The 24,577-nt window shown below is 47.6% G+C and overlaps 3 protein-coding genes across 4 annotated transcripts in view; all 3 read left to right on the plus strand.

Annotated features, from left to right (window-relative positions):
- LOC115536876 (RUN domain-containing protein 3A) overlaps nucleotides 1-4,092 on the plus strand; it is a 28,509-nt gene extending 24,417 nt beyond the window's left edge. For both annotated transcript variants that reach the window (XM_030348330.1, XM_030348338.1), the window contains exons 13-18: nucleotides 66-161; nucleotides 431-550; nucleotides 975-1,076; nucleotides 1,262-1,484; nucleotides 1,591-1,765; nucleotides 2,453-4,092. In XM_030348330.1, the coding sequence (XP_030204190.1) occupies nucleotides 66-161; nucleotides 431-550; nucleotides 975-1,076; nucleotides 1,262-1,484; nucleotides 1,591-1,765; nucleotides 2,453-2,672 (936 nt within the window). In that variant the 3' untranslated portion in view covers nucleotides 2,673-4,092. The remainder of the gene's footprint in view (nucleotides 1-65; nucleotides 162-430; nucleotides 551-974; nucleotides 1,077-1,261; nucleotides 1,485-1,590; nucleotides 1,766-2,452) is intronic.
- A 466-nt stretch (nucleotides 4,093-4,558) lies between these two features.
- slc35b1 (solute carrier family 35 member B1) lies at nucleotides 4,559-8,952 on the plus strand. The gene is made up of 9 exons (XM_030348821.1): nucleotides 4,559-5,055; nucleotides 5,487-5,590; nucleotides 5,758-5,888; nucleotides 5,986-6,016; nucleotides 6,480-6,640; nucleotides 6,950-7,076; nucleotides 7,359-7,465; nucleotides 7,600-7,753; nucleotides 8,186-8,952. Exons 1-9 carry the CDS (start codon nucleotides 4,928-4,930, stop codon nucleotides 8,236-8,238), a joined length of 996 nt encoding a protein of 331 aa, XP_030204681.1. The 5' UTR covers nucleotides 4,559-4,927; the 3' UTR covers nucleotides 8,239-8,952.
- A 274-nt stretch (nucleotides 8,953-9,226) lies between these two features.
- On the plus strand, nucleotides 9,227-12,499 carry ndufa4a (NDUFA4 mitochondrial complex associated a). Its single transcript, XM_030349045.1, has 4 exons — nucleotides 9,227-9,513; nucleotides 10,312-10,397; nucleotides 11,129-11,189; nucleotides 12,168-12,499. Exons 1-4 carry the CDS (start codon nucleotides 9,472-9,474, stop codon nucleotides 12,222-12,224), a joined length of 246 nt encoding a protein of 81 aa, XP_030204905.1. The 5' UTR covers nucleotides 9,227-9,471; the 3' UTR covers nucleotides 12,225-12,499.
- Nucleotides 12,500-24,577: the final 12,078 nt, after the last annotated feature.

Below are 24,577 nucleotides of genomic sequence, written 5' to 3' on the forward strand. Positions count from 1 at the left end.
TTTGGTTTGGGATTCGTAGCTGTCGCCTCCCCGGTGTGCTGACCTTGTGTCTCCCTCCCTCCCAGACCCCCAGTGCCTGGTCCGAAGACGCCCCTGCGAAGAGGCCCCTGGGGGGGCACAAGCGGTCCGCATCCTGGGGCAGCGCGGAGCACCTGAGAGAGGCAAGCGACTCAAAGTGGTTCTCTACGAACAAGCGAGTTCTACTCGTTTGCTCAACCTTTAACAGTGCCCACCGGTACACCTAGTACCAAAACCTCTCCCATCATGTTCTTTCTGCGGGTCTTTTGTTACCGTCTTTGCTACTCTTATGATTCTTATGGTTATTTCTTATTTTTTCCCCGTTTCATTTGGACCTCCATTTTGAAAATGTTGGCTCCGTCCTCAGTGAGGCCCAGCTCTCACACCCCTCTCCCCTCTACTCTGCCCTCAGGTGGCCAAACTGAGGCATCAGCTGCAGAAGCGCTCCCGTCATGTTGCCCCCAGCGTGGGCTGCCAGCACCACCAGCACAACCACCCCCCCCTCGCCGGCCAGGCAGCGGGCATCACACAGGTACACCCCCCCCACCCCCCACCCCCCCCACGCTCACCACCCCATATCCGTGGGGAGACATGGAGAAAAACACTGGATTGTATTTAATTGTACTCTTACCACCACAACCACTGTACACGGAAACTGGACATGCCATTTAAATCAAGGGCACATTCTGTGTATAGATCTTAAATAATATAGTGTCATCGTTGTTATTGTCATATTATTGACAAATGAAACCCTTACATAGTGGTGTGTCCCTTGATTATCGGAATTCACTTTGCTACACAGAAATAGTCGGTGCATTTGCTAACTTCATTTGAGCCCCATGTTTTTTATTCCGTCCAACTACTTCCCCTTTAACAGGATATGTGTCACTACTTCTCCATTAATTGTAATCGCGTCACTACTTCTCCTTTAATATGTGTTTACGTGTTCTCCCCAGACCATCCCGCTCAACAGGCTGGCCTCCAGGATGCGTCGCAGCGTGGAAGGACTGAACCTGGAGCTGGAGGAGGTGTTTGTGTCTGAGAAGTCGGACGAGCAGGTAAAGAACCGACGTCCGTCCGCTTCCGGACCCTGACTCCGGTTGGAGTCCTGTCACTCGTCCCCCCCCCCCCCCCCCCCCCCCCCCCTCCCCGTCCTCCGTCCTCCTTTCACACATGGTGTCATGTGACCTCCTGCTCCGCGCCTCACCCCTCTCTCCCTCTCTCCCCCCCCGTTCCTCCCCAGATCCTGGACATCCCGGACGGGCACCGGGCGCCGGTCCCCGCCCTTCGGTGCAGCAGCGGGTCCCAGAGCGAGCCCTCCCCCACCCCCATGGACCCCTCGCTGTCCCCGTCCCCCTCCCCCTGTGCCCTGGACCCCTCACTGCTCTCCCCCCAGCACTCCCCCTGTCCCATCGACCCCTCTCTCCTGTCCCCGGCCCACTCCCCCGGCGCCCGGGCCAAGCCAGGTCAGAGAGCCGCCTCCTCCCCCGCCCTGACGGGCGTGTTTGTTTTTCTGCGTCGTGCGGCTTTTCCTGACTCACTGGAGCCTGTGTCCTCTTTTTTTTTTTTTAGATCCCGCAGAAGGCGAGAACCCCCGGCCCTCCGTGTCCACCTCCCCGCCGCCCCCGTTTGACCTGGACCTGACCCTGCTGAAGCCCTCCTCGTCGCCCCACGTCTACAAGACCTACTCCTTCCAGAGGCAGCCCCCCGAGGGCTGCGAGCGAGTCCGCGCCTGCGACGAGGCCACGTGAGTCACAAGACCGGGATTAGATGGAGAGATACCTTATCCATCCCCTTTGGGGAAACCAGGTATCAAGTAGCTCACAAAGTCGGTCAGACTGGCCGCACAATTGACAAACAACAGAGCGGACAAACAGTAAAAGTCAATAGAAAGTGAGCGTTATTGCACATAATTGAAATTGCATTTAAAAAAGGATTATCATGATATTATCCTTGATTGGTGGGTGTTCGCATCCTGAAATGACCCTGGTCTCTCCCTCTTCCTCCCTCTCCCTCCTCCTCTCCCCCTCTCCTTCCCTTCTCTCTCCCTCCTTCTCTCCCTCCCCCTCTCTCTCCCTCCTCCTCCTCTCCCCCTCTCCTTCCCTTCTCTCTCCCTCCTTCTCTCCCTCCCCCTCTCTCTCCCTCCTCCTCCTCTCCCCCTCTCCTTCCCTTATCTCTCCCTCCTCCTCCCTCTCCCTCCTCCTCTCCCCCTCTCCTTCCCTTATCTCTCCCTCCTCCTCTCTCTCCCTCCTCCTCCTCTCCTCCTCCTCTCCCCCTCTCCTTCCCTTCTCTCTCCCTCCTTCTCTCCCTCCCCCTCTCTCTCCCTCCTCCTCCTCTCCCCCTCTCCTTCCCTTCTCTCTCCCTCCTTCTCTCCCTCCCCCTCTCTCTCCCCACTCCTCCGACTCCCACTCTCTCTCCATCCCTCCGTCACCAGGTCTGCGTCAACGGGGGAGCCCGTCGCACAAGCCAGCTGCCCCGACCCCAACAAGGTCAACTTCACCCCCCACGGTGGCTCTGCCTTCTGCCCCGTCAGCCTCCTCAAGCCCCTGCTGCCCTCCATGGATCTCCTCTTCCGGGGCCTGACGGTGTCCCCCGTCTCCGGCTGCCCCGGTCCGGTCGCCTCGCCCACCACCACGCAGCTGGGTCTGCAGTAGGGCTGCTACCGGAGACCGCCCGCCCGCCCGCCCGCCTCTCTCGCGTCTGGGCCCCTTACACGGTCCCCCTGGCCGGTGGGAGGACGAGGAGGAAGCGAAGACCCCGAATGCTTCTTTATATTATTTTTATTTCAACACACCCGCGTGTGTCCATCAGTCGTCGTCACGCCGCGGTCGCTTCGACCGCCGTGTGCACGATGACCTGCGACAAAAATCATTTTCTAAAGTTGTGCGTCAAGTTCCACTTAGTTCGTAGATCTAGTGTTAAGTGTCCAAGGACATTATTACCTCAGTTGTGTTTTTTTTTTTTTTTTTTATCTGGCTGCTTGGTTCTTTGAGACGCCTTTCGTTGGATCGTTACTGGTGTGATCCCAGTATCCCCCCCCGCCCCCCCCCCCCCCCCCCCAAACTAATGGTCATGAGACTCGTGGATGAAGTCCTTCTGTCCAGGAGGAGATGAAGCAGAGTGCTTGTTTCATATTACTGCATTTCTTACAAGGGGGTTTCTTTGTAACAGAAGAAAATAAAACAAGAGTATTGCAATATCATTTCGCTAGATGTAAAAAAAAAAGGAAACGGCATTCTGATAATGCCTCTTTTTAATATTGTTTTTGCTGCATATTAGGTAAGATTAAACACAATACCTAAAGCACTTAAAGAACGTACAATAACTATCTTCACATGGTATGTTCAGACACAATTGATAAAGTATGTTTCGATGCCCTCACCGTTGAGTGACGGGTATAATTACTTGATGCATTTATTGTACTTTCAAAGAAGCTGTTTTTATTGACGTCCAGTTTGTTTCTCTTGTTTCTTTGTTTTTTTTTAAACAATTTCTCTGAAGCTAAGGAAGCTGGTTGGGCCTATTTTGTACTCGGATAACAAGGAAGCTCTTTAGTTACTGGGTTCTGTTCTGTGTTCACCCTTTCATTGTTTCTAGTTGTCTCTTGGCAGAGTTGTACATTTCAAGGCAAACCGGCTATGGCTTCTTTACAGTGGCCTGCGCAAGATTGTATTTGCCGATCCATATTAACTAGCTTATAGGAATGCAATGATATTGTGTTTGGATTAGCCACTTAAATCGTCAGTGCCACCTAGCATCGGTTTTTCTATCACAGGTGCATTAGTTCCACATGTTTGCTGGTAGTCTTGTTCGAATTCCGCATTTAAGTGCTATGTGAGTACCGTTGATCATATCGATAATGACTGTTGTCTTCAGTTTAATCCTATGCAACACTTTCTTTGAACACGTTTTCAAACAATGCCAATATTCGAGCAGCTGTACAATGAAAATGTGTGTCATTTGTTAATCTTTGTTTTTTCTGAAGGAAGGATGGTTATTCATATTAATATGAATTTGTTTTCATTGTTACATTATTCTTCAAATAAAACCAAAAATGAGTTATTGATTCTAAAATGTGTCAGAAAAGTGTGATGGCCAATCGATACTGCTGCTTGTCATTGTTGTCATCCTGTACCTGACACGTGTATTTTGTATTTGTTTGTGATGCTCCGCCCTCCTTTACACTCCAGGCTCTCTGATTGGCCAGAAACGGTTATCTTTTGTCGTATTTGGACCAGTGACATTTCTCCACATTTTGAGCCCACGCAACGTTCTAACGTGGGGCCATCAAACGAGCTTATAGTAGCCTTTACACTGCCGTTTCATATAACTAAAGCACAACATTATTTAATCCCAATTACCAACACCTTTCCGTCCAGTTTGTCTAGAGAACAAGGGATGTGTAAGTGTAACTATTGTATATAATAAAATATAGACCCAGTCTCCGGTTTTAACTGTCACTCGGGCCAGGCCCTCAGTGCGGGCTCCTCGCCGTCTCGGGGTCCTTCCCCATTCCAGCTTTGACGCCCTTTCTTCGCATTTCCTTCAATAAAAACACAAGCGATCCCACGTGATGTCGGGGTTCACAACGATGACGTAGAGCTGCTTAGACGGAACTCTTATCCAAATGTTGGTCCGAAAAAATGGTATTTGATTCATAATGCCTTAATAGTTTATATGCAACGCAATAAACCCTGTGGTACGATTTGGGGTATAGTGATCGGGATTGATGAAAACGGGAGTGAGTGGCTGTCTGAGGTGCTGACTCCTACCAGATTGTCATTGTGTGTCGGTGGTAAACCGGGGGATATCCGTGTTCGTGACATCGGCTATAGTGGAGCGGGACGCGGTGCCGAGGGGCGCAGGCAGCGGGACGGTATCGGTGTCTATACCCGGACTGAGTGACAGCATGGCTGCAGGGAAGGGAGACAAGTCCGGTACCTCGGCAGTGCTGCAGAATGAGCGCTTACGGTTCATCGTGTGCTTCCTCGGGGTCTTCGTCTGTTATTTCTATTATGGTATACTACAAGAGACTATGTGAGTATTGATAAGCTCCCTGCCATATGTTGGTACATTTCATTATCAGTATCAGTATGTAGCATTAATAAAACTGATTCTGCACCGGGTTGTATGGTTGGACGCACTGACTGTATTTACAATACACGATTTCTTGAAAACATTCTGCATGTAAGGTGTCTATATTGAATAATGTGTAATCGTGAAAGGTGTCTAAATGTTAAGACTCAGATGGCATGCTCATGCCTCAGTCCCTAGATGGACCGCGGCCGTTTCGGGTTACAACACTGCTTTGCAGTCCTATCCAAGCAACGGTCTCTTTGTGTGTTAAATTATTACACAACTGTGTGTTCGTCCTTTTCTTTAATACTTACCTCAAACGCTGCTACCCAACAGCTACCTGTGTTCAACCGACTCATTGTTAACGGAATTGAGTTATTCTTTTGATGCAGCACTCGAGGGGAATATGGACACGGGGAGAAGAAGGAGAGCTTTCGATTTGCACAGACACTGGTCTTCATTCAGTGCATCATCAACGCTATTTTTGCCCGGATCTGTAAGTATACTTAAACGTATACTTAAAAGTCTCAAAAGGCTTCCCCACCACTAAAGTGTGCTTTAATGTGACTACTACAACTCTTAACACTATACAATTAAATATATATTTATTATTTGATTGGGTCTTGTTTTATTTGTATTTTTTTTATGTCTTCTCTGCGTCAGTGATCCAGTTTTTCGAGGGCTCCCGGGCAGACCACACTAAGAGCTGGCTCTATGGCCTTTGCTCACTCTCTTATCTGGGAGCCATGGTTTCCAGTAACTCCGCTCTGCAGTATGTCAACTACCCTACACAGGTGTGTTTGTCCTTCAAATAGACACGGCGTGGGGATCCAATGTAGCTGGCCAGGACTCGTTGTAGTCTTTGCTAATACAATATGTGATTTCAAACAGGTGTTGGGGAAGTCCTGCAAGCCTATACCTGGTAAGTGTCTCTCTCATCCTTTCGCTCTCGTTCTCTCTTTCCCTCTCTCTGTCTCGCTCTCAGTCTCTTTAATTTAAATTCTGAGTCATAAAGCAATAACTTGGTTTCATAACTTCAAATTTGTGTCCTTGTTATTTCACATGGCACCGATGCATGTGCCAACGTGCTGGATTACGTCACTGTGTCCTTTCCTTCGTTAGCATCAGGACGTTTCTTCGCAGATTCGTTATCTACCTGGACACACACACACACACACACACACACACACACACACACACACACACACACACACACACACACACACACACACACACACACACACACACACACACACACACACACACACACACACACACACCCCTCCCTCAAGGTTCCCTGACACAGAGGCCATTGGGAAAGAGACATCGATAAAAATTCCCCTTTTCCCTTCAAATCTGTCATTTCCGACCGTGTCTCCCTTCAGTGATGATCCTGGGCGTGACGATACTAAGGAAGAGGTATCCCATGGCCAAGTACCTGTGTGTGCTTCTGATTGTCAGCGGCGTGGCGTTGTTCCTCTACAAGCCCAACAAAGGGGGCGCTTCCACGGACGAGCACCTCTTTGGGTTCGGCGAGATCCTGCTGGTGGGTGTGACCCCAGACTTTATTGACCTACATTTCCGTTGTCTTCCGTTTTTTATCTTACCGTCGGCTCACGTGGAGAGGTAGGGTGCCTAGTTGGCTATGTGTGATCTTATAGAGAGCAAGAGATTCACGAGGGACCGTTTCACATGCTGTTCCCCCTACGTCTGCCCTAGCGCTACCTTTGCATGTGGTTGGTTAGCGAGCCGTGTTCCTTTCCTTCCGCACCGTCGGCACTTATCGGCGCATCGTTAAATGTGCAGCCTTAGCGCTCTTGTCACTGTCTGCTGTGCTTTTTTGTTTCTGCTGAAGCTGCTCTCCCTGACCATGGACGGGCTGACCGGCGTGTTTCAGGATCACATGAGGACTCGCTTCCAGACCAGTGCCTACCACATGATGCTCAACATCAACCTGTGGTCCACGTTGGTGCTGGGACTAGGTGGGTCTACTCCTGCTGTGTTTGGTATCCAACGAGGGTTTTCTTCTGCGTTGTTTGGTTGTATCCCCACTGTGCCCTATACCTGCACCGATCAGATTTAGGAACACACGGTGATAATGGTGTAGAAATCCTCAGTAAAAGCCTGCATTGTAGAGCAGCATTTGTGATGAGGGGGGGGGGGGTGGGTGTAGTGGCGGTTCTTATTGTGAGGTTTAAATTTGCCACTTCTGATTGAAGCTGATGATATGATACTCACTCGCTCGCTCGCTCTACTACTTGCAGTGGTGTTGTGGACCGGGGAGATTTGGGAGTTCCTGAGTTTCACCGAACGTCACTCCAGCATCTTCTACAACATTCTCCTGTTTGGATTGACCAGCGCGTTGGGCCAGGTAAATCCATTCACACATGCTAATGTATAATCTGTAAACAATGGTCTATGATGAAGACGCAGACTTCCTGAGATAACAGTCTTGTTTTCCTCCACCTAATTTCTTCATTTGTGTTTTCCGTTCCTCCACAACAGACCTTCATCTTCATGACGGTGGTGAGCTTCGGCCCGCTCACCTGCTCCATCATCACCACCACCCGCAAGTTCTTCACCATCCTGGGCTCCGTGCTGCTGTTCGGCAACGTCATCACGTCCATGCAGTGGGTGGGCACGCTGCTGGTGTTCCTTGGTGAGGAGACTCGCGGCGTACAGGCGTTATGACCGCGGTGCCGAGAGGCTCACACCGTCTGGTTTAGCTGAACCTTAGGGATTCATCCAGAGCATGTTACTTGCCTACTTTGATGTCATTTTATTTGTAGATGGTGAACGATTCCTTGTAAAAACATTTTTTATATATATATATATATGTATACCTTTTTTTTATTTCACACGTACATAGCTCAATCCAGAATTCCTAAGGTGCCGTGCATTTAGATTTACATTCAGGTCATTTAGCAGAAGCTTCTATCCAAAGAGACCTGCAATTGTTCAGTTGTCAGAAGAAAGAAAAAACAATATATCGCTGTTGGTACAGTAATGATGTTTATAGGAACAAATAACAAGCACTTGCATGCATGGTCTCCTTTATAACCTCCTAACCACATCTTGCTTCATTTTCAAGGTCTTGGCTTGGATTCAAAGTTTGGCAAGACCCCGAGAAAGCCAACGCACTGAAGAGCATCTGCAGAACTTGGAAGGCAACATTTCAGGACAAATGGACCTTAGTAGCCAGAATCACACATCCAGCACCAAATGGTTCATTATTTTTCTGTAAGGAATCATCTATTTCCTCTATGTTCCTCTAACCGGCTCTTGACAGGTTTTATGTGCAACCTAATTGTAATGAAGAAATATATATTTCAACTCCGCCCTATGCTGTGTCTGTACTTGCAATATGTGAAAAGAAACTTGTACGAGGATAAGCCCAGTGGTGTCTACAATTCTCACAATCTCATGGAATCATGCAGAGTAGAACACTAAGAACTGGGGGAGAACCAAGATGGAACAGAAAATGGGGTCCTTGTTGATGTTGCCTCCCAGTGTTTCCTTCAGGATGAATGGATGCTGTTTAAAACACTGCAAAGGAAACATCAGCCAACACGTTTACCTGGTGAATTTTTGATTTAGACAATACCTGGTTTACATTTATTCATCTTTCTTAACGTTCACATTGACAGAAAGAGCTTCTGAAAAACATTGAAGGAGTTTTCACCAATAAAAAGTCCCTGAAAATCGATATAACATATTTGAAGTTGAAAGTAGATTGCAATTTATAAAGGCCATCATTGAATGTACCCTTTTGTGTCATGTGCATTGTTGATGTTGAATTAGTTTGACATTTCATGTGAAAAAAAAAACAATCATAAAAGGGAAATTTTCTTATTTTAATCCAGCCATTGCAATTGTTTTCTTCAGTGGATTGTACTGTATTTATTCATGTCAAACAGTGACGCCTGCTTTCATGTCGAGATTTGACAGCTACTATGAGACCCAATAATAGTCGGCCTATTTTCAGGGCGTTGGAGCCGATTGTATAGGCGTAAATGCTATGCAATTCCATTATATAAATTGTTTGAGGATTCTCGTTGTTACAATTCTGATAGGTTTTAACAATTAAATTATGAAAATATTTTCAGATAACGGAATTATTAATAGGGGACACCATCAATTATTTCTGAACCCCTATAGAGCACACGTACACATTTGCACCTTCAGTGCTGGTTACATGTGTCAACCTGGTTGGATTTTTTTAACCACTAGGGACACCAATGACTTGAATAGATTTTTTTTACGTTTCGCGCTTTTCCTTTTGACCCTGCCCCTCTGCCGTAGTGGTACATAGACCAGCCATTACAGGTGCAAATCGTGTTATTGTACATATTGGGAGAGGTAACAAGGACAGCAAACATGTTGGCCACAGTCAGCAAGCAGCTTAGGAGCCATCCGGCGGTGAGTATAGTTTGCAAGTAAAATACCTTTAATGAATGTAGACTAATATGAAGTCTTTATTTGACAAACGACCCTCGCTAGGGAGGCTTTAAAACCGCGCCCGACGCTAGCGTCGAGGCTACCTGGCTAGCTAGAGGTCAAAACTTGACTCGTTCACTTAAGGATTTCTACAATTGCATCTCGGATTATTTTTATGAATTAAAGTGTCGAATCGTTCAATTGGATGTGTCAGAAACTCCTAAATGGCAGAGGGAGCATGTAGCCCTGTACGCTATGTGTTCAGGGATTGACCGCAGTAGCCGCTGGTTAGCCACCGGGATGCTAACTGACAGGCTATGTGCCGACCCTGACACAAGTCTCACATTTTTCCCACGTTTGTATTATTTCGTGTAAACAAACAGATGTCGACTTTTTTCATTTTTAAAGTTCAATTTTAAATGCGCAAGGCACATGGTTGTATCTGACACTGAAGGACGAGAGAGGTGAGACGAGGACAAGGGTGACGTCAACCTACGAGAACCTTCTATTTAATTCTCTTACGGACGTTATTGTATAACGTGTATTTGGGTGGTTGTATAAATGTAAACTTTTAACAAATAAATATCACTTTAAACAGTTTTGCCTGTTATGTCCGAGAGATCACCCACTCAGCGTCGCATCTCGGAAGTTTCTTCCTTGATTATTCAGGGACTTGGTTTTCTTGTACTTTAGTGGGCTAGGTTTAATGGTTGGCACCTTGTGACTGATTTTAATAACTGTTATTAATCGTTCTCATGCACTTTATATCCTTTCCCACAGCTTATCCCCCTCTTCTTTTTCATCGGTGGAGGCGCTGTCATGTCCATGATGTACCTGGCTCGTCTTGGCATGGGCCCCCATGTCAGGTAGGCCTGCTGACCTCTCTCTCCTACACCAATCATAATGATGATAATGGATTGAATTTATATAGCGCTTTTCTAGACACTCAAAGACGCTTTTACAGTGAAGGGGGGACCTCACAAACCACCACCAGTATGTAGCACCCACTTGGGTGATGCACGGCAGCCAATCTGCGCCAGAACGCTCACCACACACCAGCTTGAGGTGGAGAGTGAGGGAATTAATGAGTCGGCCAATTATAATGAGTCTCCTACTTAAATCATCAAACTCCTACTCCAATCATCCAACCCCTCAATCCTACACCAATCATCAAACCTCTCACTCCTACACCAATCATCCAACCTCTCTCTCCTACTTAAATCATCAAACTCCTACTCCAATCATCCAACCTCTCTCTCTTACTTAAATCATCAAACTCCCACTCCAATCATCAAACCTCTCACTCCTACTCCAATTATCCAACCCCTCACTCCTACTCCAATTATCCAACCCCTCACTCCTACACCAATGATCCAACCCCTCACTTCTGCACCCATTATTCAACCCCTCACTCCTGCACCAATCATCCAACCCCCACCACGATTCATAATGCAGAGAAGGCTGATTTCAGGGAAAGATGGCGTCAATACTTAATGCATGGGACGCCGAACACATTAACACCAGGACAGACTGATGGCTCCAAACGATGCACTGACACCGCGGGCGTGACTCGTATTGACTGCATCTCCCTCTACAGCTGGGATCGCAAGAACAACCCTGAGCCATGGACCAAAATGGACCCAACTAATCAGCAGAAGGTTAGTTCCGCTGACCCCCCCCCCCCCAATCCATCTCCCAGTGACCCGGTGTTGACTGAAATGTCTTGAAAGTTTTGCACAATTCCGATTTATGTTTTGACCAATCATGTTGCTGGTTCGGAGCTGTGAGATTCATCTCACTGGCGCATGGGACTCCTCAAATCACATTCAAATCGTTACCAGGTCACCTATAGTGTACATGGCTGGGGATATTTCACCAGTGTTGAATTACACACTTTCAAAGTAGTCCATAATTTTTTTTAATTTTTATTAAAGCCAAATCCCAAGGAAGTTATTCAAATATAATCAAATCCTAGTTATGGGTCTGTTGAATGACATGAATTAAAAATAATAATGCTAAAATAATATACAGATATGTATCCAGCTGTTCTGCCCTTTCTATAAAACATAAAATGAAAAAACTTGCGCTAAAATCGAGATCGAAATTCGATTAATGGCCCAGCCCTACCACTTGGTCTTCTCCCGATGTTCTCTGGCCAGGCTTTCACCCCCTAGCAGCGGGTGTTGGTCCAATGTTCATAGTGTCTTGTTGGCTATGTGTGATCTTATAGAGAGCAAGAGATTCACAAGGGACCGTTTCACACGCTATTCCCCCAACGTCTGCCCTAGAGCTACCTGTGCATATTGTTAGTTAGCCCCAGCGTTAATTTCCTTCCTCATTATCTTATCACTACACCATCTGCCTTCAATTCGGCATGTGGCTCAGGTGGTAGAGCGGGTTGGCTGGTAACTGGTTGCTAGTTTGATCCCGGCTCCTCCTGAGTATCAAGGTGTCCCTGAGCGAAGACACCTCACCCTCACTTCTTCTGAGGAGCTTTCGGTCGCCCTGCGTGGTTGACACCGCCTTCGGTGTGTGAATGGGTGAATGTTAGGCACTTTTGAGTGACCACTGGTTAGAAAAGCGCTGTATAAATGCAGTCTATTTACCTTGCACCATTTATTCCCATCCCCTTCCAGTTCTACGCTGTGAACATGGACTACAAGACGCTGAAGAAGCAGGGACCCGACTTCTAAATACCCAACCATGGTCTCCGCTGGGCGGGTCCTTTGCCGAGCCAATCGGTTCCGTCTGCACAACCACTCCCCCCCCATACTCGCCCTCTCATCTTCACCCTCATTCCCTCTGGGGGGGAAGACCCGCTCACTATCGGCCTTTCTGTTCCACTGGGTGCTCTTTGGTTCTTCTGGGTTTGCTCATCACATACCTTTTTGACTCTGAACCATGTCATCAATTCAACTTTCTCATGGTTGTTAATAAAAAAGGAGGTTTATCTCCAATGTACAGGGAACAGATTGTCTTGGTTTTTGTGAGTGGTGGGCTTATTTATTTGGAAACGAAAACCTGTCTGCACATGCAGTGCTTTATACCCATTGGTTCACAGCTTGTATCCACTAGCTCTGCTCTCTTCTTTCATGCTTGTTCACCTCTGCCCAGACTGTCGGGCAAAACATTTACATTTAAATTCAGGGCAATGACCAGATGCTTTTATCCAAAGGGACTTGCAATAAGTACATTTGTCAGAAAGAGGAAGAACAATATATCTGTGGGTACAGTAAAGATGTTCATAGAACTACTGGTAAGTGCCAGCACTAACATTTGTTAGGTTAACCCATTCCCCATATACAACAAAGATGGGTAGGATAAGATGCTACACGATGCATGCTATTTTAAGTGCCAGGACATACAAATAATAAGGGCGTAAGATGGGTGGGAGGGGGAGGTTATGTAGTGTCAAGGGTCAAGTCTTGGGTCTCTTGCAGAAGCAAAACCCTAGGATCTTAATCCGTTTTTTTTCAAAAAATATATTGCTATGTTTAAGACCTTACATAGGACCATCGTAAAATAACTAGTTTTCGGCCTCACCACTCCTTGAATATAAACTGTATGGTGCAGCATGACAGGAACACCAGTGAAATATGGCGCCCTCTGTTGGCGATTGTTCGAGCCTAGTGGCGTTAATGCCGCATTATCAGCACATACGCAACAATACGTGCGGCCTTGTTGCCGTGCGAGTGCCAGTTGTACGGAGTTGGTTTCCTGTGATCACAGCTTTCGTGCGAGAAAAATTAATGAAAGACACGTTTGCACACAGTCGAAAAGGTTGAGCTATAATTGACTGGAATAGAGCAATAAGCACTTGCAACGAACAGCAATGGCTTTTTTTTTTTTTTTTTTTGCTTTTGCGTGCGTGTTTCCTCTTATAGAATGCCATCGCTCTCTGCCAGATGAGTTTGTAAATGTCAACGGGTCACAGTCTGTTCCTCCCTCCAGCTCCGGAAAAATTCGACGAGGATAAGCAGCCGATGCACCGCAGAAAATGTCAAGGAGACCTTAATGTTTGAATAGAAGCCCACGCTGAGAACGTAATCCTCCACAGAAGTTTATTGGTTCTTGTGTAGCTTTAACGGATTAGTTTAAAGTTAACTTGATATGTTTTTTTTTCTTCTGCTTGTTCGTGCTTCTATTTTTGCAGGTTTAACTTCCTGCTCTTGTCCTGATAATAAAGGAACGCATGAGGCAGTGACCAAAACTGGATAAGCTTTGTTTGGATAACTGTTATTCTAGAGATTCGTTTAGGATGGACTTAGCAAAACCATATATAGTTGTAAATTAAAGAAATTCTTAGTAGGCCATATACCATATCATATTGGGTATTTTAATACATTAAATAGTTATCCGTGGAAGGTGTTTTACTCAGTATTTTAGCTTATGTTTTCTGTCTATACTTAGATGACGAAATTAGGAAATGAATATAATTTCTCTTGAGTCCTATCAGTTATTTCTTCAGTGCTCAGACTTGAAAAGTGTAAGGGCCTTCCGCCACCACTAGGGGTCACTCGATCAGAACAACAACTTACGGGGTTAGAGTGCATCGTGGCGTGGGATCATAGGGGTGGTCATACCTAACTAATTACCATTAGATGACTATTGCAGATAGGCCTACAGCAGTAGAAAATAATATCTACTGCTGTAAATAAAGTTAATAGATTAAATAATGCCGTTATCCTTGTTCAAAACAATCGCAAAGAAAAAAATGTATGATCGTTTCGATCGTTGAGTTATAACGTTACAAATATCGTACGCATTTGCTTGGTGAAGACCTAATTATCATCAGCTAAACATATATTTTTTATTTAGGTCTCTAGTAGTTTACTGTTTCCCAGGATTCGCAGGCGACCAAACACACCGTCACCTTGAATACGACTACGGATTCATCTGGGTTTGAAGATAACATTTGGGATAATGTAAGTAAACAGCGCACACAAATACATAAACTAGGTATTCATTTTTAGATATTTTAATGAGGAAACCTTGCATTCATAAGTCCGTATTTTGAGTCTACAGGCGTACCTGTCAGTTTATGTTGGTAAGTTGAAGCTAATTCTCTGAGCAAAGGTGGCATGTAAAGTGTAAATGCTTGTTTGGCAACACAACACATGGCGTGAAATGGGTTTAACTGATGTGTTTTAAACAGTGACATCGAAATCTTAACTTCGTCTTGAACTGTAGCAAGGGACAGGGTTTCTCTAAGTGGTTGTACTGTCATTTTTGTTAACATAATTTATTTACGTTAACGAACGACACGTGGAAAAACCCACAGGCCTTTACAAACTCTTACCTCTGTTAATCAGGAGCCTCTATTCCAGCTGTGTCTGATCCTCCCTCGAGCCCCCCAATCCCCTGTGCACCCCACTGACATCTGGTTGCGTAGCCTCGCCCCCGTGCCATTGGAGCATTTGACCCAAATCGTTATTACATGTCCTTCATTGTATTTACCACAACAACATTTTGCGCTGCTGGTCAGTCTGTATGTCAGAGTGAAGTTATGCATGTCCTTTGCTGTATCTTTGCATATTGACATGGATATGTGTTTGAGTACCACTTCAGAAGACCCAAACTGAAAATGGTAAAGCTTGCCTTGTACACACAACAACGAACACAATCACTCACTCATTCCCTGATGTGTAATGCAGGACACTGAGAACTGCAATGAGTGTCGCGTTCTGTGAGAGAGTTGGAAAGAGAGAGAGCTGAAAAGAGCAATATTTCTAAACCAATCTAGAGCTGCCCTATTGGTCAGAAACGAGCCAGTAGTGGTCCAAAATCAAAATAGCCTCATATATAGGCAGCATCAGGAGTCGAAACCTGCAGTGTCACACCATATTTCCCTCACTCGTAGCTCTGGACACCTCTGCCATTTCTAACAAATTAAACTCAAATAATAGCTCGGAAATGTTCATAAAGTAACCTTAATGCAGGATGGACAATGTTGTTTTTTTTGTTGCAAATTATTTATGGACACTTTGAGGCGTTTGAGGCAACATTTAAGGGATGGAACAGAGGCTACACAACGCTGGTGTTGTGGTTTCTACCAGAGCGGGCACCGCTAATAAACTGTCGTCTTCAATATTCTTTTGATGGATGAAAAAAAACAAAACAACACCAATAAAAAAATAACATCAGACCACAGTTCAAATTGTCCTTGGCAACTATGTTTGGATTACATTTTTTTCTCTCCCTCCTCTTGTATCCATGGCAGGAAAGCAGGTCAAAATTTAAATAGCTGAAAATAGAGCATCTGCCTGGGTCTTGTCAGTCAGAAGCGGGTAATGAAATATGGAAATTGGGGCGCTCTTCAAAGAGACGCGGGCCTTCCAAGTCGTCCCGGGTCTCCGGCAGCTCCCCCCCCCCCTCACCCACCACACCCCTGTATCCCCCCCCCCCCTCCCTCCCCATCCACGATGCTCTCGCCCTAGCACCCCGCCCCTCTGCAAGGCGTGCTACATTTCCAGGTGCGGCGAGCGCGGCCCGCGCCGCCAGCCGTGCCAGCTCGTTAGCGCTCACAAGCTGGCAGATACGGCAGCTGGCGTCATTAAACTTCAAACCGGCTACCGACCCGGGGCGCCGCCGCGGGGAGACGCCATGCGCTCGCACGCCAGCCAGCAGCCCATTAGCACCAAGCTAGCACCGGATAGCATCGCGCCCCCCCCCCCCAACCACACACACACCCTCAGCGACCGACCACACGCAGTCAGTGCTCTTCACGCCGGACCCTCGGTCCCGGGTGGGGGGGAGACTCCACGGTATTTGTTCGGCGCCCGGTACCGGTGTGTTTGTGTGTCGTTTGGTTGCGTCGCCCCCACCCCCCCCCCCCAATCCTGCCTCAGGTTTTTTTTGATCGGGAGTGTCTCCCCTGGCGACTCTGCGCAGTGATTGAGTCATGAATTGTAATGGCCCGATTACTCTCTGAAAAAGCGTCCCTTTGGGTTTGCTTAATGGCCGCTGGTAACTGGCTTTGGCGGTCCGGATAATAGAAAAGCGTTTGACAGTCGTTCCAAACAGCCCAGTCTCTGTGTTCCTTACATAATTGCTCTTTGCAAGAGAGGCTCAAGGAAATACCTTTTTACTGGGCTCTGCGTCCTCAGAAGTCTCCTTCTAACGTCTCGCTATTCCCCCGCCCTGCTCCGGGGGGTTTCATCAATGAAGTGCACAGCCCCCTCCCTCTTCATGTCCCCCTAGTTTAACTCGTCCACCCAACATACCCGCGGCATTGGACGGCAGAGCCTCTAGGAAGCGTCGAGGTGTTTCGACAGCACACTGTCACACCGCACTCCTCTGTGGATCCACACACACGCACACACACACGCACGCACGCACGCACGCACGCAACCGGTCCCAGGATCCGAGCCGTCTGCTTATTTAAATATCACCAACTGGCGGTGAGAGCGCTAGTGCTTAGCAGGATTCCTTTACAGTACGTGTGACTACAGAGCTGTGCGGCTCCTGAACAGCCGAGCTCCATTAATGTGCTCTAAAGCTTCCTCTGGGAGTCGCCGGGGCATGCTGGGAAGAGAGGCAGCCCAGACCTTAGTCATAATTCAGCTGTGGTTGCTAATGAACACCGAACCACACACCGATGTACACACACACACGCGGACTCCACACATGCACAGACACAGACAAAGAAACACAGTCGGACACACACACACACACACACACACACACACACACACACACACACACACACACACACACACACACACACACACACACACACACACACACACACACAGAAACACAGTTGGGGACACACAGAAACACAGTTGGGGACACACACACACACACACAGAAGCACAGTTGGGGACACACACACACAGTTGGGGACACACACACACACACACACACTCTCTGCACGTAGAGCAGCTTTGTTGGAGCAGAAACGTGGCAGAAAGTGTAAATCCATACAGCAAAACAATAGGGGTCTGGTTCTTATTGGCCCTTCAGCTAACTCCTCAGACGAGACTATTTCTGTTGTTGCGGATTTCTGCATTTATATAATTATCCCAGTGGAGGCAGAACACTTTTCGACCCTCGCCTCTCTGGCCTGCTCGTCTCCTCTTTTCCTAGTAATGAGTCTGTGTTGTGCTGTCGTAACAAATGAACGAGAGGTTAATGGCGAAGGCCAATAGGGCATCTGATTGGATCAGCCGCCTTGGGACTTCCTGATGAGCACAGCTTATTGTCAAGCCCCCCACGCATTGATTGCCCACGTCAACACAGACGGCAAGGTCACAAAGCCACGCCATGACGGACTTCACCGGGACTATCACTCTCTAATCTATGCAAAAACCTCCAAGGACCCTGTGGAGTAAACAAGACATTCACATAAATGTGCACATCATCAATTCCTTCTCCACCTCTGTATTTTTATCTCAGTATTTGTGTCTCAAAAAAGCCTTATTTTCAGTGTCTTCATTTATTTTCATTGTGTGTACTCTCCTTCCTCGGGTGAGATTTCGGACTGTCCTTCAGAGAAATCCGGAAGACTTGTAGCATTTCGATAGACTTGTCCTCCGTGGGTCACCGCAAACACATGTGGACGCTGTAATGCCCGTCTCTGCCACCGGGAGGCAGCAGAGTGTTTGCGGCAGCAGACGCGGCGGGCCAGCACCTCTCTGTAAGCAGTTGACCCTTGCGGCAGGAAGGGACAGAAGCGGCCGCTCTCTCCGTGTTCCCCCTGGCCGGCGGCCCTCACATCGGGCAGCTGGAACGGGGCGGACTGAAGGAGCCGCGCTGGGTCCGGAGTAGCACTCCATCTGTCTCCCTCCTAACTCCACTACAGAGAGGTAGAGACGGATAGAACCAGAGACAGGGGCGCCCGCCCTCGCCAGCTGTCACTGCAGCCAGCATCTGCTCCGAGACAAGGGAACTTTCCTCTCCTTGCCATCTCACTCTTATTTGAAAGGGTAATTATTTTCCTCTTCGCACTTTACCGCGTCGACTAATGAATCAGCTCCTTGTGAGTGCAGGGTTTTAGTGGTTATTAAGCGCTGTTGCGATAAGGAAATGGTGGCTTTTGCTTTATTTGGATGACTGTGTATATGATCGTACACAATATGGATTTAATGAAACCGCTGCCACTTAGTGGTGAGGTGTAGTTCCCGGGGTTAAACACAGGGGGCGGTATAGCCTCTTGGAAGCCCTGACACAGAGCGTACAGAGCTGGAGCTCAGAGCATCTCTAGGGAGCCATGCACAACATTTAACATGGAATACTTCTTTAGCCTTAAAAACAGCTAATTAAAATAAATACATGGCCGGGACAACCCCTCCGAGTTATACTGTGCAAAAGTTACTTTAAATAGGAGACTCAACGTTTACACTAAACATGCACAGTGCCGTATTCATTTATAGTAATTTATATTCATTTTTGCAAAGTTGCAAGTATGCAAAACAATTGAAGTCATTGTAATATACTGTATAAGATCCACGTTTATGGTAGCAGCTGGTCCAGCTCATAGTCTTAGCTGTATTTTGGCCTTTATGATGTTGATTCAAGATAATTTATGCTGTTATTGATTCAATAAATCATCAGTGATTCAGGTCGTGGAAGGTCTCTCCGAGCTCTGTCTGCATGCATTGGCTTGTGCATTCAGTGTTGCACCTGTGTCTCCTGTGAACGTCCTGACACACACCCTGTAGCATCCCTCTGCCGCCGCCTTCGCGCCCTTCTCACTCCCTGTCTCTTGGAGCTCTGCTATTTGATGTCAAGTACGAAGGAGAGACCGTGAAGGAAGGGTGCATTTATTTATTTCCCCCTCTCGAAGGACACATTGTGATGTTCGGTTTGCTTGTCGGTAGAGAGAGAGAGAGAAATCTCATGAAATCGCATTTCCGCTCCGACCAAAAAACGTATTTTTACAGTCGATCGGGGAGATGTATAAACGTTTTCTGAGCAGATATCTGGGGGTTGCCGTGGCTTGGTTTCTGAACACCATGTCTCTCTTGGAACTTGCATCTCATCCCCGTAAAACATCATTGGGCGCCTAATACAAGGACGACGCGATTAGTAGGCTCATAATGCTCTCTCTTGATTGGTTTGCGCTGGAACATTAGCTCCGTGGAAGCTTGTTATTTGTATATTCTGCCCGCTGGGTTTAATCTAGCTCTCAGTGGACTCCAATGTTCACCCGTTCTTGATGATTGGCCGGAATAAATGTGTTGTCGCGTCTCCTTTTATCAGTGACCCGCGTTGTTTGTTTCCAAAGCCACCATCCACTCTCTTATGAAAATGCATTAAGGTAAAAAATAACACATAAAAACATAAAAAACAAGGACATGATGGTTTTTTTTCCGGATAACTAAAAGGTGGAAGCAGGCTCTTATATAGTGGTGGCCGCGTGGATGTGACTCATTTATAATAGGTTCATGGTCATCGTCTCAGCAGAAAAAAGAATAGTTTTTTTTTTTTTGCGTCCTCTATAGATCCTATAGCAGGACTTTTATGTTTCTTATTAGAGGTAAATTATGATCTTTTTGTTGAAGTTTACTTTCCGGGTAACAGAATTGGATTTAGTCGGGAAAAGCGTAACCAGTTTTTATTAAACAGAATTAAAACTAATTATTAATTATTAAATCTGAATGCTGTACAGATCACTCAATTGAGTTCTCATATTGGCTAAACACTTAAAAAGAATCAAACATCAACTACAAACAAATACAGAAAATAAACAAAAATACAGAATGAGTGACCGCAAACTGGCTGTTGGAACCGTCGTCATGGCAACCAACAGTTGGATCAAGGTAATATCGTTGTACTCGCTGTGAAACAGTTGAAACCGAGACTACTATGAGGAGTCTCAGTTCCTCATAAACTGAACCAAATATTATGAAGTCTAACAAAAATCTTCCCAAAATGAACAAACTAAATTTCACATTTCCCAAACTGCTAAAAATACAAAATAAAATAATTACTCCTCCTCTAAGAAAATTTAAATACAGCACAGCTGTCTTGGGAGTTTTTACATGTACACTTTCTACCAGTGTACATATTTATACTTATGAGAGAGAGAGAGGGGGAGAGGGAGAGAGGGGTGTTGTGGGGGGGACAGGGTAGGTGTATGGGAAAGAGAGAGTTGGGAGATACCGAGAGAAAAAAGGGAGAGAGAGGGCGATTGTATGAGAGGGAGAGAGAGGGAGAAAATGAGAGGGAGAGAGAGACCTGTCTCAGTCCAGGGATCAATGCAAACGTCGTCCTCCAGCACACAAACAAACAAGCATTGTATCGATTGAGCCACTCCTCTCCATATGAAGGAACTACTCATCAAACTACCTCGGTTCAGCTCAGCAGCATCTGGTCCGTGGTTGAACCCCCCCCCCCCCCCCCCTGACCAATCGGCAGAGCCGTCTGCATGCTCGCAGTCGCTTACCGATAGCTTCCCTTACCAATAATAGTATTATCGATAGTAATACAATCCAAATGTTGTTGTGGTTGTTGTGTTGTCATGGGGATTTTTTGTGTGAGTGCAACGCAAACAGCCAGTGGGAGATTGTGTGGTGGTGGTGGTGTACCGTAGGCACACGCACGTGCCATATTTACACAGTTGTGTTGAAGACAGATGCGCCAAATCTCCCCTCTCAGCCCCCACGCTGTAAGGGATGTAATCCCATTACTGGATATTGTCTTCATTTGTCTCGGGCGCTTCCATCACCAGGGGTGAGTGACACCTCCACCCTCCCCCCCCCACCCTCCCCCCCTCCCCACCCTCCCCCCCTCCCCCCACCCCAGCCCCGGCTGGAATTAGGAAACAATCGCACCATTTACAAAATATTGATTTACGTGGTTACGTCACACTTCTGTAATTAACGTTCGTTTTGTCTGCGCCCAAATTAATTAACCGATGTGAGGTTCTTGGAGATGCCTGCGCGCGAGATATTAATAAAGTTTGATTTGACTTGACTTTGAAAGCGGCCATTTTGTACTTCAGGTACTTCAGATTCCGACGCATCAGAGGAAGGCACACAGGTCTCAGCGGCACGACCCCACTGACCCAACGGACGGCCGAAAGAAAGTAAATGTACAAGAGCGACATTTTGAGAGAAATAAGGAGATGGAGGTTACTTGCTGAGGAATTATTGTTGCGGCGGGAAAGTTAATGATTGGTTTCTACGCCAACCCCGACTACCGTCTGACAGAGAGCTGTCGACCGAGGTGTCTGGGCAGGAAGCTTCCGTTATTAATACTACGCCAGTGGCTTGGTTTAGGTGTTAACTGTTCCTCCCTCGCTCTCTTCAAGACGCCTGTCTCTGCTTTGGAGCATATGCCTCTCTCTCTCTCTCTCTCTCTCTCTCTCTCTCTCTCTCTCTCTCTCTCTCTCTCTCTCTCTCTCTCTCTCTCTCTCTCTCTCTCTCTCTCTCTCTCTCTCTCTCTCTCTCTCTCTCTCTCTCTCTCTCTCTCTCTCTCTCTCTCTCTCTCTCTCTCTCTCTCTCTCTCTCTCTCTCTCTCTCTCTCTCTCTCTCTCTCTCTCTCACACAATATGTTGCGGGTATTACTCTCACAAAGCTGTCTGTCTGATCACACACTCTGTCTGTCTGTCTGAGCACACACACACTGTCTCTCTCTCTCTGCACACACACACACAATGTGTTGTGGGGTATTACGCAAACACCCCCGCACACAGACAGGCGCTCACACAGCCCCACAGAACACCCTGTTGTGGGGACGCGGTGTGCGCCCAGGTGGAGCCCCAGGGACCCACTGTCCCCTACTGTCTACATGAATTAGTAACACGCCGTGCACCCGGCGCTCCCGGTTCACAGCCACGTGCGCCGCAACATCTGTGCACATCGGCACACATCAGGCCGGCTCGAGGAGACCTTGAACTGTACGGCGCGATCCAGGCCGCAGAACACGCACGCACGCAGGCACGCACGCGCGCGCGCACATCCAACACAAACATACGTGCATGGCCACGCACACGCATGCTTGCACACAGACACGCAGGTCAACGCACACACTTACCCAATCACACACACACACACACACACACACACACACACACACACACACACACACACCTTACAGCAGCATAGACACTATCACTCCCCGCCTCCCCCCACCAACAACCTTCAAGATGTAACCCGTCGTTCGGAACACCAAGTGAAGGGTGCTCCTCTATCGAGTTACTGACTCCATACTTTAGCAAGTACTTATGGTTTATATACTGGCTGGGAGGGTTCCCTGTGTGCCTAGGAGTAATGCCAGACCCCCCCACCCCAACCAACACCACCCACATCAATACCACCAGCACTCTCCCCCCACCGGCACCACCCCCCCCTTCACCCACCTGGCCGGCCCGCTTGGCAAGCCGTTGTTGACACAGTCACCCGTCTCCGCGGCCCCCTCAACCCGCAACCATCGCCCCCGCCCTCGACTGCCTCCCTGTTTTTCATCTCAATCTGATATTTGTTGGATTCCTCTCCCGTCCCTTCTTCTCTCTCTCTCTCTCTCTCTCTCTCTCTCTCTCTCTCTCTCTCTCTCTCTCTCTCTCTCTCTCTCTCTCTCTCTCTCTCTCTCCTCTGTTTCCAGGTCTGTTCCTCTCTCACTTGTGTTCTGTCCCCAGGGCCGATCTCTCTCTCTCTCTCTCTCTCCCTCTCTCTCTCTCTCCCAGCCACGCAAACAGAGCGGTTGCCAAGAGCGGCTCTGTTGGCCTGCGAAGAATTTACATACGAAAATGAGAGCCAATGTTGTTAATAGATCCGCAATTAAGGAAACAGCCGAAGCCTACAAACGGCGACGGTCTCCATTACTTTACCGATAATAGAGTTTCTCGCGCGCTGGTTTTAAGTGGCTAACCTCATTACCGTTTCCTTCGTTCTCGTCGTTCGCCCCCCCTCGCGGGATTGGTAAGGCGACGATGGACGCGATTCAGCGGCTTTGATTATCGGCGTTTCCTTGACGAGAGGAGGACGACGACGTCACGAGGAAACGGTCTACTTAAAAAGCCATCAGAAAGCAAAGGGCGTACTCTGCTTCATCTCGTAGGACACGAAACCCGCCGTTTTTTCTTTGTTTTTCGTCGTCTGTACATCAGCAACTTTCACCCACCTGCCGAACCAACTCCAAACTCAACTTTTTCTTCTTCCGGCTCTGTTCAAAGCCGTCGTACCGGTCGGTGCGTTGGAGCCAGACGGAGTCACGCACACTCTACACCTTTCCAGGTCGCCCGCGAGGTACGGGCTGCATCCTCGGCATCAAACACACAACCCCGCCGGACGGAGCAACCTGGATCAAAGCAGATAAAAAAAAAAATGAACATTTAATATGGTTGCACTGGAAGGACGGATATTTGATTAATCCGACCCGAGCCGGCCCAGACCAACTGGAATGAACCGGAGCAAGGCGGTCGGAGCTGGCGAGCGCCGCCTTGATCCCGCTCGCAGCCGTGTGTGTCAGAGTGCCAGACCTGTACAGTCTGGTGTGTGTGTGTGTGTGTGTGTGTGAAGGCCCTCCAATATCAATGCACCCTGGAATAATTCCTGGGCAGGAGCAGCAAATCAAAAGAGGGATTCAAAGTCCATCTGTGTCGGGGGTGACTTGCTCCTGAAGGATCGAGTCAATCCAGCTCAAAGTATGACCCAATCTCAATTCGCTGACCTGTGTGTGTGTGTGTGTGTGTGTGTGTGTGTGTGTGTGTGTGTGTGTGTGTGTGTGTGTGTGTGTGTGTGTGTGTGTGTGTGTGTGTGTGTGTGTGTGTGTGTGTGTGTGTGATTATTAGACACATGTGCCAAGAAGTAAGATTGCTCACATAGCGCACATAACCGCACTGCGTGGAACGGAGACGGATGCTAAACCCTGTGTTATATGTATTATTTTATGCGTGTTTTTCGGAAAAACAGAAGTGAAGAAATGAGTGATGGTCGAGGTGAAAGCAAACGGGAGCTAATGAAAACGGGGCCGTCGGGTTACGGAGGGTGATGAGAAATCGGGGTGCCGATACGGCGGCCACAGTTAAGTGGTTGGGTTTCATACTCGTTCACATAGCGTGAAATGAGAGCAGATCTATTAACACCGCGCGTGACACAGG

This window comes from Gadus morhua, chromosome 2 (assembly GCF_902167405.1).
Source record: "Gadus morhua chromosome 2, gadMor3.0, whole genome shotgun sequence".
In the NCBI taxonomy this organism is placed as follows: domain Eukaryota; kingdom Metazoa; phylum Chordata; class Actinopteri; order Gadiformes; family Gadidae; genus Gadus; species Gadus morhua.